Source organism: Cololabis saira, chromosome 5, assembly GCF_033807715.1.
Source record: "Cololabis saira isolate AMF1-May2022 chromosome 5, fColSai1.1, whole genome shotgun sequence".
Lineage (NCBI taxonomy): Eukaryota > Metazoa > Chordata > Actinopteri > Beloniformes > Belonidae > Cololabis > Cololabis saira.
In genome coordinates, this window is record NC_084591.1 from 47,271,996 (window position 1) to 47,285,771 (window position 13,776).

Genomic DNA, 13,776 nt, shown 5'->3' on the forward strand with positions numbered 1-13,776 from the left:
CCTTCTTCCCTCCCTTCTTTCTTTCTTTCCTTTTCTCCATTCCTTCCTCCCTCCCTTCTTTCCTTTTCTCCCTTCTTTCTTTCCTTTCTCCCTTCCATCTTTCTCCTTTCTTCCTTACTTCCTTCTTCCTTCATTCCTTCGTTTCTCCCTTCACCCTCCGTTGACCCAAAGACAGCACAAGGGTTAAGTTTTTTTTTCTTTGAGTGAGAGATTTTTTTCTTAGTTACTTTCTTCCGTCAGCTGTTTACATACACTGAGTTGCACTTTGGCTTCACAAAGCATGAGTAATTATTCATGATAATCCATTCATTCTTTTATTTGAAAATATTCATTCATAGGATTTTCAACATACCTTTTATATAGTTTGTTATTTAGGGGGTTTCTTTATCACAATGATAAGCTAATTTTAGAGCTCTTTACTATAAATCTGAATTCATGACAAATAAAAACGAGCTGACCATCTGAAACAGAAAGATCCTTGTGCAGTACTTCTCTTAACCTGCTGGGGGCAGTCTAGCTGCTGCTGAGGAAAGTTCTGAGAGCTCTGCTGGAGGACAAAATCAACGTTTGTGCACGTCAAATAATTACACATGCCCCCCCATTCTTACCGTCTACTAATGATGACTACGCTGATTGTGTAAATTGAATGACTTAGGAGTCATTTTTCATTCTGCCTGTGCTCAGAAATGTACATAATGTTTATTATTCTATAAAATGAATAAAAAATGGTTGTTTGTCAGAGACTAACCCAAGAGAGTGCTTACAAATGCAATACTGTATGAGACAGTAAAGCGGGCCGATGGAATGTGCTGAAAGCATCCACAGCATTGCTGTCTAGTGGCTTTGGTTTGATTTTGTTCACACTTAATTATCCAGTGCCGACCAGCGACGACCACTGACTACTTACCGGCTCCAGACTAATCTGTGAGGTCACTGACTGCAAATCAGCCTTAAAATCACAAGAAGAGCAGCCTAAGGTGACACTCTTGGAAGGATGAGGTTTAATTTACAAAAGATTGCAGTTATAGATCAGCTACAGTTAACCATTGTGGCAGGGTGGAGAGGTGGATGGAACACGCACCTGTGTCCCATCAACCTGAGTGGATGGTTCTCTCCACCCTGCCTGCCTTATAAGGGAGCTGGACAGCAGCGGGGTGGTCGGAGGAGCTGTCTGGTGTGATGCTTGTGCACATGTTGGTGATTTAACGAATAAAACAGGGTTCTGCACGAAACTCTGTGTCTCTCCATCCTTCGGTCGGCCCCGGTAGCACTCGCCCTGCTACATCTGGCGCCCAACGTGGGGCTTCGAAGGGTGGGCGAGAGAGGCATGGAGCGGGCCCTGGACGCGCTCGCCCAGGCCATGGCGGGCATGACGGCCATGTTCCGCGACCAGGGCGAGCGGCAGCTGGCCGCAATGGAAGCGCTCGTGGGCGCGGGGAGACCCAGCCCTGCACCAGCAGCGCGGGAGGAGCGGGCGGCGCCGCAGCTGACAGGCCGGGTCGGAGAAGCTGCGGGCCGCCAAGCGGCGGCTCCCGAGGCGGCGGGACCCGCGGAGCGACCCACCCCTGCACCCCATCTGAGGTTCGCCGCGGCAGCGCTGGCAGCGCCGCAGCTTAGGGGCCGCGAGGCAGAAGCTGCGGGCCGCCAGGCGACGGCTCCTGGGAAGGAGTCGGCGACGGAGACGGAGGGGGAGTTGGCGGGGGAGGCGGCTGCGGAGACGGGGCCGGACCAGCGGCCGGAGCGGAGTGTGGGGGAAGAGGCGGTCCTGGAGGCGGACCGGCAGCTGGCGCAGGGCTGCGTCACCGAGGAGGAGGCGGTCCTGGAGGCGGACCAGCAGCCCGCGCAGGGCTGCGTCACCAAGGAGGGCGTGGTCCGGGACGCAGCAGCTCCAGAGCGGGGCTGCGCCGTGAGGGACGCGGTCGTGGACGCACCGTGTGGCCCGAGGCCACCATGGGCCCGGCCCCGAGAGCGTCTTCCACGGCGGGCGGGCCGACGCCGGGGGCGACCACCGCGACCGTTCCGCTGGTCAGGCCGACGCCGGGGACGACCCCCGACCAGGAAGGCCCGGAGGGTTCCGGGCTTCCTCTCCCGCTCCGAGGGGGCGGGGGGGGGAGTAGGCTCGGACGGACGGACAGACCCCAGCTCGAGGTTGGCGTTGGGGGTGTGTGGCAGGGTGGAGAGGTGGATGGAACACGCACCTGTGTCCCATCAACCTGAGTGGATGGTTCTCTCCACCCTGCCTGCCTTATAAGGGAGCTGGACAGCAGCGGGGTGGTCGGAGGAGCTGTCTGGTGTGATGCTTGTGCACATGTTGGTGATTTAACGAATAAAACAGGGTTCTGCACGAAACTCCGTGTCTCTCCATCCTTCGGTCGGCCCCGGTAGCACTCGCCCTGCTACAACCATTATTTCAAACTCTTCTCATTTAATGTTTGGAAATAATCCCACAGACTGTGAGAGTTAGTTAGCAGTCATAACTCTTGCAGGAGTCACACACAGTCCATCATTAGGAAATCCATCACACTGTAAGTCAGTCCCTGATGATCGATCGTCTGATGAAACTGAAACTGTTTCAGCTCCACGAGAAGAGTGAAGGAGAGAAAGTAACTCAGAGTTTGTGGAAGTTAACCTGCTCTTGACCAGGTTCAGTTCAGAGACGGTTACCACGGTAACAGACTCTGAAGATGAGTTATTTCAGTTTCTTAACCCTTGTGCTGTCTTTGGGTCAAGGGAGGGTGGAGGGAGAAAAGAAGGAAGGAAGGAAAGAAGGAAGTAAGGAAGAAAGGAGAAAAGAAGGAAGGAAGTAGGAAAGTGAGTAAGGAAGGGAGAAAAGATGGAAGGGAGGAAAGAAGGAAGTAAGGAAGAAAGGAGAAAAGAAGGAAGGAAGTAGGAAAGTGAGTAAGGAAGGGAGAAAAGATGGAAGGAAGGAAGTAGGAAAGGGAGTAAGGAAGGGAGAAAAGATGGAAGGAAGGAAAGAAGGAAGTAAGGAAGAAAGGAGAAAAGAAGGAAGGAAGTAGGAAAGTGAGTAAGGAAGGGAGAAAAGATGGAAGGAAGGAAGTAGGAAAGTGAGTAAGGAAGGGAGAAAAGATGGAAGGAAGGAAGTAGGAAAGGGAGTAAGGAAGGGAGAAAAGATGGAAGGAAGGAAATAAGGAAGTAAGGAAGAAAGGAGAAAATAAGGAAGGAAGTAGGAAATTGAGTAAGGAAGGGAGAAAAGATGAAAGGAAGGAAATAAGGAAGTAAGGAAGAAAGGAGAAAATAAGGAAGGAAGTAGGAAAGTGAGTAAGGAAGGGAGAAAAGATGGAAGGAAGGGAGAAAGAAAAGAAAGAAGGGAGAAAAGGAAAGAAGGGAGGGAGGAAGGAATGGAGAAAAGGAAAAAAGAATGGAGGGAAGAAGGAAGGAATGGATAAAATAAGGAAAGAAGGAAGGAAAAGCAAAGAAGGTAATAAAGGAACGAATGACGGAAGTGAGGTAGGAAGAAAAAGGAGTAAAGGAGGGTAAAAAAGGAGGAAAAGAGCAAAGGAAGAAGGAAGGAGAGAGCATGGCAGGAGGAAAGAAGGATAGAAGAATTGGGTCATTTTGACCCAAAGACAGTACCAGGGTTAAGAGCTCAGGGGAAGTAACAGAAAATTCAGTTTCCCTGAGTTTAGACTCAACAAACTCAGAGCTCTGAGACGGGCCCTTGGTCACGAACCAAGATTTACCAGAACATAAAGCCCAGGACACAAAGCCCATTTCAATTTTGACCAAATGTACTGTATGCATTTTGCCTTTTTTTCTGTAAAGACAGTCTGTGGCTTAAAATCCTGAAAGTCCTGGCTGAACATTCTGTCGTCTTCTGCTGGGTTTGGTCTGAATGATTGTAATAACCATGAGAACAAATGACAGATGAAGCATTTGCCCCACATTTCAGGCTAAATATGAAGTTTCCTAGCTGTTTAATCTTTTTGTATAGAAAATAATGCTTATTCAAATAAATCTGGTCCTGATAGAACTTTTTTTTTTTTTTACCTCTTCTCATGAAATAATTGAAAATGAAAAGAGGAATGTTTCTGAAAACGAAATTATTCCACGTGAATGGTCAACGGTGCAAATACATGTGTGTCTTTATGTTTTGCTATGAATGATTTTGACCAGTATTGTTGAGCATCGACACAAATAAGCATTATCAATACTGGTATCATTCAAATTCACTGCATGTTATTGAAATGTTTTCCAGGGGTTTTGTGATAGACTTATAGATTTTTTTATAATATATATAAACTACCGTGAAAAAATGTACAGAAGATTATTAGGGAGAAAAATAAAAATAAATAATTTAGAGGAGGAAGATTTTGTTTTCATTATGCACTCGAGAAAAAAGGCGAAATGTCGAGAAAAAAGTCGAAATGTTGAGATTAATGTTGAAGTACAATTTCGAGAAAAAAAGTCTAAATATATTTCAACTTTATTTTCGAAATGCCGACTTTATTCACGAAATATCGACTTTATTCTTGAAATTGTATTTCAACATTAATCTCGACATTTCGACTTTTTTCTCGAAGTGCACAATAAAAAAATTATCTTCCCCCCTTTTTATCCTGCATGGCCCTAATAGTCTTCCGTAAAAATGTGATTTGGAGCTGATTAAAACTAAATTACTGGTGTCTGCATTCACTGTCTTAAGAGCTTAATTTTCATATTTAATAGTTTTAATTTGATACCTCATTTGCATAAATAATCACCAGCCACTCAGGCACATCTGCATCAAAGTTAAAATCCCTTCCTTTTCCACTCCAGTTAACACTGTCTATTTGGACAACATTTTTTTTTAGGTTTTTAGTGAAGCCCCAAATCATTACCATTGAAACATTTTGTACAGTTAAAATGTGAACGTCTGAACTCTTTAAGTCTCATTATGGAGCCCTGCAAGTCATGGTGGAGTGTGTGATGTCAAAAGCAACGCAGCAGAGGTAGAAAAGGTTTCTTTCTCTTGCCAATTTTTACCAAGGGCAAACACCAAATACAACTCTGGGCGATACATACAGAAAATTAAGTCTGGGATTTGAAGAAACCTCTCTGGATATCAGTTTCACAGTAGCAGAGGCAGAGAGTGGGAGGCCCAGGTTTTAATAGCTGCAGTGTGTACAGTATACCGCACTATATAGCAGCTATTTTACTATAGGCCTTGGGTATGTGACAATCAGTACTGGAGTTGTAAAATAAAATCAGGGGGGATGGTGGATTTGATCATATGGGGACAGATAATTTGTGCTGATTACAAATAATATAATATATTACAAATAATAGCAGTGACCAAAACAGCTGCAGAAATACTGCAGGAATGACATAGCAGCAGTTAAATGCAGCCTTCTGTAAGCTTTAAATATCCACTGGGCTTACATCAAATACATCAAAACACAACAATAAAAAACACTTTTCTGAACTTATCAATATGACTCTGTCCTTCACAGGATAAGTAAAATGGATCACTGCAAAAACTCACAATCTTAACAAGAATATTTGTCTTATTTCTAGTTAAAATGTCTAATATTTGTAAAAATAATCTCATTACACTTAAAACAAGACTCATCACTGGAAAAAACAACAATTTTCACCTGTTTCAAGTAGATTTTCACTTGAAATAAGTAGAAAAATCTGCCAGTGGAACAAGATTTTTTGTAATAAGAAGATAAATCTTGTCCCACTGGCAGATTTTTCTACTTATTTCAAGTGAAAATGAACTTGAAACAGGTGAAAATTGTCAAATAAGTTATTTTTCTGGTGTTATTTTTCTGGTGATGACTCTAAATGTTGAAATAGCAGTAAAACCACATTCATTGATGAAATGACATAAGGGATGGAAAGGAGGGATGACAGTTTTACAGGGGGGGATGATTTGGACCGTTTTTATTTCAGGGGGGGATGATTTGGACCGTTTTTATTTCAGGGGGGGTGCCGTCCCCCCTCATCCCCCCTCGTCCCCCCTCTACTCCAGTACTGGTGACAATGTATTCGTATTTCACTGCTCTAAACCACCTGGGCGTTGCAGATTACTCAGGTATAATGATGGAACATTCACTCAGTGTGGGAATCGACCTGTTTTCTGTGTGTGAACAATCACACTAAAAATAATACTCACAGCACCTGGAGCAAAAACAGGGAATGTGTGAGCTGGTACTAAATAAAGCGATACATACAGTACAGTGAGGTTCCGACACTGAAAATGGAACACATTAATTATTCAAAAGGGTTACAGCGCTGTGCTCTGCAGCAGAGCAGTTGTAAAAAAAAAAAGGAAGAAAAGAAAGAGAAAAAAAAGAAAAAGCAGTGCATTAATGAGACTTACTGAAAGCAGTCTCTCTGAGCGGAGACGTTCTTCAGGTACTGCTTCAGAGCCTCGCAGAAGTCGCCCAGCTTCTTCTGGGACACCACCATCTCCTGACGGATGAGAAGCAAGGACTGCAGAGGAAGAGAGACGAGAAAGAGGAGGTCACTTCTGGATTAACCTGGAGTTTTATTTGGATCCCCATTAGCTACAGCAAAACTGCAGCTATTCATCCTGGGGTCCCACACATAATACACAACAACAAATTAAAAGCAAACCTAAAAAGGTAGCATATAAAAAAAGAAAGAAAAAACTGAAAAAGAATAAAAAAATAAAAAGTATTTCCGTTTAACATTTAGATATAAATAAAATCAATACATATTCATACATTTTATAACATCAACAAATTATATATATTAATATAATATTAATTTATTTATATTATATATCTATATGAAAGTATTATATATCTATATGCATATATATATATATATATATATATATATATATATATATATATATATATATATATATATATATATATATATATATATATATATATATACAGGACTGTCTCAGAAAATTAGATTATTGTGATAAAGTCCTTTATTTTCTGTAATGCAATTAAAAAAACAAAAATGTCATACATTCTGGATTCATTACAAATCAACTGAAATATTGCAAGCCTTTTATTATTTTAATATTGCTGATTATGGCTTACAGTTTAAGATTAATATTCCCAGAATATTCAAATTTTTTTGAGATAGGATATTTGAGTTTTCTTAAGCTGTAAACCATGATCAGCAATATTAAAATAATAAAAGGCTTGCAATATTTCAGTTGATTTGTAATGAATCCAGAATGTATGACGTTTTTGTTTTTGTAATTGCATTACAGAAAATCACAATATTTTAATTTTCTGAGACAGTCCTGTACACACATATATACATACAGTATCTATACATATACATACATATATATGTATGGAGGATTTCACAAGAAAACATTTTGCTTATTCATTTGATAATTTCAACACAAAATGCAATTCATAATTGGTTGCAGTTTAACTTTCCAAGCTTGTGATTGCAGGAGAAGTTGTCTTCAGTTTGAAGGGCAGTTTTAGCTCTTTCCTTAATTACAGACCCCAGTCTTCTGCAAGCAAGTGCTGACTGAGCACAGCTGACCACACACACACACACACACACGCACACGCACACACACACACACACACACACACACTTTACACACATTAATTTGGCGATGAACAAAATTGTCTGATTTTCTTTTTCTGCTTTGCCAATGCAGCATTTTTCTTCCCTTTATTAAAACGGAGCACTGAGAAATCCACATCTTTTCTGAGTAACTAATTGCATCATGATGAGGGTTTTTTTTCTATCAATCAGAATATCAAAAGATAACTATTTGTACAATAAATTATGGTAAAAAAAACCCAAATAATAATGAATAATGAAAATCATCTGAATATGCCGGACAGTAACAAAGGCTAAAAAGAAAGGTACCAGAGCAGCTGCTATCATGCACTGGTCGAGTCTATGGTCTAAGGCCACGTTTCCACATAGCCGGATATTTACAAAAATTGATATTTCCCCCTCTACGTTTTAAAAAATACCATCATTTACACAAACCCGCATAAATACGCTGTTAAGGTGCTATGAGCAGCCAAACCTGCAGGGGGCAGTGTAACCAGAAGATAAAGTCATGCTAGCCAATCAGAATCCTGGAAAAAAACATCAGCAAATGACACGAGTAACTTCAAGTTACTTCCAAGATGAACGAGAGTCTTTTGTTTGGAGTGACAGAGAAGTGGAGTTACTTTTAAGTGTAACTTTAGAATATAAAACAGGTAAAATACAAGAAAATATTGACGGTGTCCAAACAAATTGTAAACACAGGTCGAGCACATGACGCTGGTGACGATTCTGTCGCATAACGTGACGTTCTGAAGCCTAAATGTCCGTTTCCCTCCGTTTACAAGCAAACGAGAAGACAGAGTTTTTACAAATCTCCGCTTTGGCCGTTTTTGGGTGACTTTGAGCTCCGTTTTCGTGTAAACGAACGGCCAAAATGCATGAAAACACCACAGTTTTTTGCTACGTGTAAACGGGGCATAATATTGCTCTTAAAGAAGATCTATTCACATATATTGTCAAGTCAGATTCAACCAAGAAACTGTTTTGTCGATGACTTGTTCTGCAACACAGCTGCAGAGACACGCGTGGACACAGTTTACTTTGTGTTCCAAGACAGATAAAAGAGCAGAATCAGCTTTCATAATGGAAGATGAGGATTTCTGCTTTGAATCTACAGAGTACCACCTACAGTCTCAGAAATGCGAGGTCAGGCAGCGAATGAATCCTTGAAGACTGATTTACAAAGCTTTCCGCCCACAATCCTTTGCAGACACTGTGGCTGTGACGGTTGCAGCATGGAGGACGCACAAGAGTTGCACAACACTGGCAGGAGGAAAGTGTGCGTGAACAAACAAACTCAGTTGTTATTAGTTCAAAACTGGAATTTCCAACAAAATTTTTTCTTTGTGGATCTGGAGAAGGCATTTGACCGTGTCCCTCGTGCCATGCTGTGGGGGGTCAGTGAGTTTGGAGTCCGGGGCCCTCTATTAAGGGCTGTCCGGTCTCTGTATGATCGGAGCAGGAGTTTGGTTCGCATTGCCGGCAGTAGATCAGACTTGTTCCCGGTGCATGTTGGACTCCGGCAGGGGTGTACTTCATCACCGGTCCTGTTCATAATTTGGAGAGGATCCAGTTTGGGAACCACAGGATTTCGTCTCTGCTTTTTGCAGATGATGTTGTCCTGTTGGTTTCATCAGACCGGGACCTTCAGCATGTGCTGGGGCGGTTTGAGGCCGAGTGCGTTGCGGCAGGGATGAGAATCAGCACCTCCAACTCCGAGGCCATGGTTCTCCACAGGGAAAGGTTGGCATGCCTTCTCCGGGTGGGTGGAGAAGTCCTGCCTCAGGTGGAGGAGTTCAAGTATCTCGGGATCTTGTTCACGAGTGAGGGAACGATGGAGCGTGAGATTGACAGACGGATCGGTGCAGCGTCCGCAGTTATGCGGTCGATGTACCGGACCGTCGTGGTGAAGAGGGAGCTGAGTCGAAAGGTGAAGATTTACCGGTCAATCTACGCCCCTACCCTCACCTATGGTCATGAACTTTGGGTAGTGACCGAAAGGACGAGATCGCGGATACAAGCGGCCGAGATGAGTTTCCTCCGCAGGGTGGCTGGACGCTCCCTTAGAGATGAGTTTCCTCCGCAGGGTGGCTGGACGCTCCCTTAGAGATAGGGTGAGGAGTTCAGTCACCCGGGAGGAGCTCGGAGTCGAGCCGCTGCTCCTTCACATTGAGAGGAGTCAGCTGAGGTGGCTTGGACATCTGTACCGGATCCTCCTGGATCCTCCCTAGGGAGGAGTTCCACGCATGTCCCTCCTCCCTAGGGAGGTGTTCCAGACATGTCCCTCCTCCCTAGGGAAGAGTTCCAGGCATGTCCCTCCTCCATAGGGAGGTGTTCCAGGCATGTCCCTCCTCCCTAGGGAGGTGTTCCAGGCATGTCCCTCCTCCCTAGGGAGGTGTTCCAGGCATGTCCCACCGGGAGGAGACCCCGGGGAAGACCCAGGACACGCTGGAGAGACAATATCTCTCGGCTGGCCTGGGAACGCCTCGGAGGAACTGGAGAACTGGAGAACTGGAGCTGGATGAAGAGCTGGAGGAAGAGCTGTAGGAAGAGATGGAGGAAGTGTTTGGGGTGAAGGAAGTTTGGGCATCTCTGCTGAGGCTGCTGCCCCTGCGACCTGGTTCCGGATAAGCGGCGGAAAAATGGATGGATGGATGGATTTTTTCGCAAACTACTGCACCAAGTGTTTTTGCAACTTTTTATTTTTCATTTTAATGCACACACCATAATGACAATGTCATTATTCTTATAATGTCTAGTAGCCACAGTAGCAAGGAGGATTATATTTACATGCCTTTATTTCCTGGACTAACGACGGTCGTTAGCTGTTTCTGTCCTAGTAAGGAAAACAGTTTTCCTTATTTTTAACTAACTACATGTTTTGGCTTTTATGAGTCTTCTTCACTTCTAGAAATTGCTTTTAACAGAGGATTGATATAAGATTATAAAAAGCAGCTGCAGTTAGTAAAAGATTTACAACTCAGTGATATTATTCATCACTGTCTCATTTATTATTCCGTCTCTCCAGTTATTTCCAGTCATTTATATGACACTGAGCTCCAGTCCAACGGTGTTCACAGCATTATCCTGGCTGCAGAAATATTATGCCGAGGCACCCTGAGGAGATGGAACATCTTTTTTTTTTCTCCCTGGATTAGATCCTGGCTTTTCCAGTCCACATGTCCTGGGGCCAGATAGTGAACCCCACATTGATCCAGATGTGTGAGTGTGTGTAGAGAAATGTGCTCCATATATGAGTAAGACGTGTATGAATGTGTGTGTGAGAGAGATAATATGGCTTTTAAAGTATTGTTGACCATATAAAGGGCTTTAAATGAATTCTTCCAGCAAATCCAGTCTGTTTAGTCTCAAAGTTGGAGCCTGGATCATTATTAAGGCCTGAGCACTTACGCCCTATTGTATCTGTAGGAATCTATTCCTAAAAGTGAAATGTGTTAAACTAGGCTCAACAGAAAATCTAAGAATCTTAGAAAGTCTACAGTATTAAAAGGGGACATGAGATAAAAGCCAGATTAAAAAGGGTAGGTTTTGAGCTTGCTTTTAAAAACCTTAACATTATCTGCAGCCCTCAGGTTCTCCGGTGTGTTGTAAATGTGTGTAACCGGTGTAAATGTGGGGCATGTATTGGAAAGCAGCCTCACCATGGGTTCTTGTGGGAGTTTTAAGAAGGCTGGTCCTGGAGGTCCTGAGGCTCCACGAGGGCTCATAAGATAAGAGCAAACCAGTAAGATGAGAAGCACCTTTCACTCCACAACCCTCCCTGTTTCTCATACTTCACTTCCTGGTATCCCTGGTACCCTCTGATCTGGGCTCTACCTGTGTTTGTGCTCAGTAGGGGTGTAACGATACACTAATCTCACCATACGGTACGATACACGATATTGAGGTCACGATAACGATACGATATTATAGCAGTATTTTTTTAACAACCTTGAACGAGGAACATATGACTGGAAAAAATTGTCTTTTATTTGAAAGACACAAAATACAAAACAATGCTGTGCATTTGCCCTATTGTTACAGTTTGTAATGCTTTATAACTGTTTAAGTTTTAAAGAGAAAGCCAGGCCAACCATTTTCCACAAACTGAACTAAAAGTAAATGTCAGGTTTGCATTATGCATCTTCAGTTTCATACAAGTACAAATATTTAGCCACAAACTGAATAGTTTCTCTCATGTATGATTTGACTTCTTTCTTTTCCAGAAATTTAACTAAAATTAAATAAATAAATAAAAGTAAATAAATACATACAATTTTACATCATAAAAAAGATTGATTCATGCTCACCTTATAAGTGTAAGAGGAGATTTATTTTTGTTAAGAAGGTTATTTTGGTAATTCAGGGTTGATTATTTTATAAATCTATTCTTTATATTCTGATGTAAATCAGGGACTATAATGACACTAGTCAGTTTATCTGTAGTGATTAGTCTGTTTTAGATTGGGCGGAGTGATACGCCACAGTACGGCACTAGGTGCTGTGTTGATGTTCTAAAATCCTACACTGTTGAGGGACATTAAAGTACACTGGAACTCAGCAGAAGTTGTCCCCGTGTTTATCCTACTCACGACCCCAAAAAGGTTTGATTTAATAAGGTAAGACTTAACTCTACACCAGCCTTACATCAGTAAAAGTTCAGAGCTCAAAACCCTGCAAGAGTCCCGTGATCGGGACCAAAACGGTACTAGTTTCTTCTGAGCGGAGGAAGATTTTGGTCCGCGGGTCGAGGCGTGGTCGTTTCTAGTCAACACAATAGATTAATATTAATAACACAATATCGCGATACAATTTGTCACCTCCACGACACGTATCGTGACGTTTTTGTATCGCGAAATTTCATGGCACGATATATTGTTACACCCCTAGTGCTCAGCCACTTTTACCTTGCCTTCTTCCAGTCTTTCCTACTCCCACCCATCCTCCAGTTTATGCTGTTTCTCTCTGGTTTCATGCTACACCACTATCAAAACAGACGTGGTAAAAACCTTTTTGTTTGGTAATCTGAGCCCTGGGGAGGCTGTTCTGTTTTTTGTTGTACTGCTTTTCCTTGAGCTAAAAAATCCCTCCAATTGTTTTAGGGCGTATTATTGCTTTCCTCAGGCTGTAAAATATCATTATGCAATCGTATGATTTGCAGCATCTGAGTCTTCAACATGTGAGCACACAAGAATTCTGTTGTCTGTTTAACTGGCACGTAATAACTGTTTATATCTTGACAGTGCTGTTTATCGGCTGCCATTAACTGAAATTATTGTGGTGAAACAGAGGCACTGCTGCATCATCAGCCTGTACACATGAAAATGCTAAATTTTAATCAGTAAAGACAGTTGTTTGGTGCAAATGTGATTTATGAGATGATGATTGCATGGACATGTAAGCATGAAACACCATGAAGATGATAAAACATGGCAGTATCATAACCCATCTACTGTTCATAGTACATGAACACACACACACACACACACACACACACACACACACACACACACACACACACACACACACACACACACACACACACACACACACACACACACACACGGACATCCCACCAACTCAATTAGAAACAGCACATTGCCTGGCAGTCTCTGTTAATCTAATCACTACCACTCCATTAACCATCCTGCCTCCCCAACCAAATCACTACAATTACATCTTCTCCCCTTCGACTCTGTGGCCCTGCAGGTGGTAAATGTGGAACCTTTCATGCTCCAGATCTATTTCCTCTGCTCTGGAAATGTCAGTTAGCGATGCCATGAGATGTTCTAATTCAAGATTATCATGATTGCAAGCTTACAGTGTTAAATAAATCTGTGATTCTTACTACATCCGGACTGACAGTCAGCGCGGTTACATTACACATCTAAATCAAGCAATTGGCAACAATCTAGCTAAGGATTACACTGCAGTTTCCGAGACATCCAAGTGCACATGCGTGAGAAGACAATCGATTATTGAGTGAGGTGCGTTCGACTCCGTGACGCTAAGCAGTGCCACATGCATTTTTGTGTTGACGTTCTTCCGGTTAGTTCATTGTTGTTTGTCTTCTTTTTCTCCTACTGCGTTGATATTCTTGCTTTCGCGGTGTCGTCACTTCTGGAAGGCGATATAGACGTGCTATCATCACTTTGAATTTGACAACAGCGCTGTGAACTACTCTTATTAGCCGACGTCTCTCCTGTGTCAGTGTCCCTCCATTGGCTACCCATAAAACTTAGAATTCAACTTGAACTTAGA

The 13,776-nt window shown here is 42.7% G+C and overlaps 1 protein-coding gene across 1 annotated transcript in view; it reads right to left on the reverse strand.

Moving 5' to 3' along the window:
* The window catches only part of necab2 (N-terminal EF-hand calcium binding protein 2), a 236,510-nt gene that overhangs the window by 14,906 nt on the left and 207,828 nt on the right, over positions 1-13,776 (reverse strand). The window contains exon 10 of the mRNA XM_061722310.1: positions 6,326-6,438. Coding sequence (XP_061578294.1) covers positions 6,326-6,438 — 113 coding nt within the window. The remainder of the gene's footprint in view (positions 1-6,325; positions 6,439-13,776) is intronic.